Source organism: Sciurus vulgaris (assembly GCF_902686455.1).
Source record: "Sciurus vulgaris genome assembly, chromosome: 16".
Classification (NCBI taxonomy): Eukaryota; Metazoa; Chordata; class Mammalia; order Rodentia; family Sciuridae; genus Sciurus; species Sciurus vulgaris.
In genome coordinates, this window is record NC_136477.1 from 14433754 (window position 1) to 14435395 (window position 1642).

Consider the following 1642-nt stretch of genomic DNA (forward strand, 5'->3'; position numbering starts at 1 on the left):
ACCACTGACCTAGAGACAGGTCTTGACTTGTTTCTTTGTTTGGGGGATTAAAAAATAATTGAAACATGGCAGCAGAAAGACCCAATGATAAGACAAAAATAAACGATCTCCTATGTTCCAAAGGTTTCCATAGAAGATATTGGGGCATCCTGGGAAATCCCTATCTGGAAAGACTTCTATGATTTGGTTTTCTATAAAGTGCCATGATTTGAACCCAGGGGTGCTTAAATACTGAGCAACATGCACAGTTCCTTTGTAATTTTTTATTTTGAAACAGGATCTCGATAAGTTGCTGGGGCTTCCTTTCAAAGTGAGATGTTCTGCCTCAACATCCTGAGCTGCTGGCTGAAGTAAATTTTGAGTTCCTTCTCTTCCTCCTTCTGGAAAACACACCAGCATCATGGAGACAGAAAACCATACAGGGGCTGGAAACTTCATCCTCCTGGGATTCACAGATGATCCTGAACTGCAGTCCCTCCTCTTTGGCCTGCTTCTCTCCATGTACCTGGTCACTGTGCTGGGGAACCTGCTCATCATCCTGGCCACCATCTCAGACTCCCACCTGCACACGCCCATGTACTTCTTCCTCTCCAATCTGTCACTGGCTGACATTGGATTCACCTCCACCACCATCCCCAAGGCTCTGAGGAACATCCAGACTCAGAGCAGAGTTATCACCTTTGCAGGCTGCATCTCACAGATTTGCTTTTTCTTTGTGTTTGCATGTCAGGACAATTTGCTCCTGGCAGTGATGGCCTATGACCGCTTCATGGCCATCTGTCACCCCCTGCATTATGTGGCCATTATGAACCCACAACTCTGTCAGCTCATGGCTCTGGGATCCTGGTTGATCAGTATCCTGGGCCCCCTCCCAGATACCTTGACCATTTTGAGGCTGTCCTTTTGCACAAACAGGGAAATCCCTCACTTTTTCTGTGATCTTCCTGAAGTTCTGAAGCTCGCTTGCTCTGACACCCTCATCAATAATGTAGTCCTGTACTCTGTGGCCATCATCCTGGGTGTTTTCCCTCTCACTGGCATCCTCCTCTCCTATTCTCAGATTTTCTCCTCCATCCTGAGGATCTCCTCAGACAGAGGCAAGTACAAAGCCTTTTCCACCTGTGGGTCTCACCTCCTGGTGGTCTCCTTGTTCTACGGCACTAGCTTTGGGGTCTATTTCAGTTCTGCAGCCACATTATCTTCCCGGATGAGTCTGATGGCCTCTGTTATGTACACCATGGTCACACCCATGCTGAACCCTTTCATCTACAGTCTGAGGAACAGGGACATCAAGGTGGCCCTGGGGAGAGTCCTCAGCAAGATGGTGCCTCTCAGCAAAAGGTTTGATGCACGTCTCTCATGAGTCACAATATGCTCCGTACTGGAGACCAGAGAGCCTCACCCTCTCCATCCAATGCTCTGGCTACCTCTGCTTTGTGTATTTTAAGGCAACTCATTTTTGGCATCTTCCTTTGGGATTCTCCCACCCTAAAAATTGTTCATATTGCTACATATTGTATCTTCCTTTTTACTAACTAACAAATCATTTCAACTTTGTATGAACTCAACTGAGCATTCTCTGTTATCTGCAACATCAATTCGGTTTTTTACTTTTATACATTTCTTATTGGTATGGAATAAT

The 1642-nt window shown here is 46.0% G+C and overlaps 1 protein-coding gene across 1 annotated transcript; it reads left to right on the forward strand.

The window, feature by feature from the left end:
• Positions 1-400: 400 nt before the first annotated feature.
• LOC306647109 (olfactory receptor 7C2-like) lies at positions 401-1363 on the forward strand (the record flags this gene model as incomplete). The annotated part of the gene is made up of 1 exon (XM_079116130.1): positions 401-1363. The coding sequence occupies one exon, from the start codon at positions 401-403 to the stop codon at positions 1361-1363; it is 963 nt and encodes a 320-aa protein (XP_078972256.1).
• Positions 1364-1642: the final 279 nt, after the last annotated feature.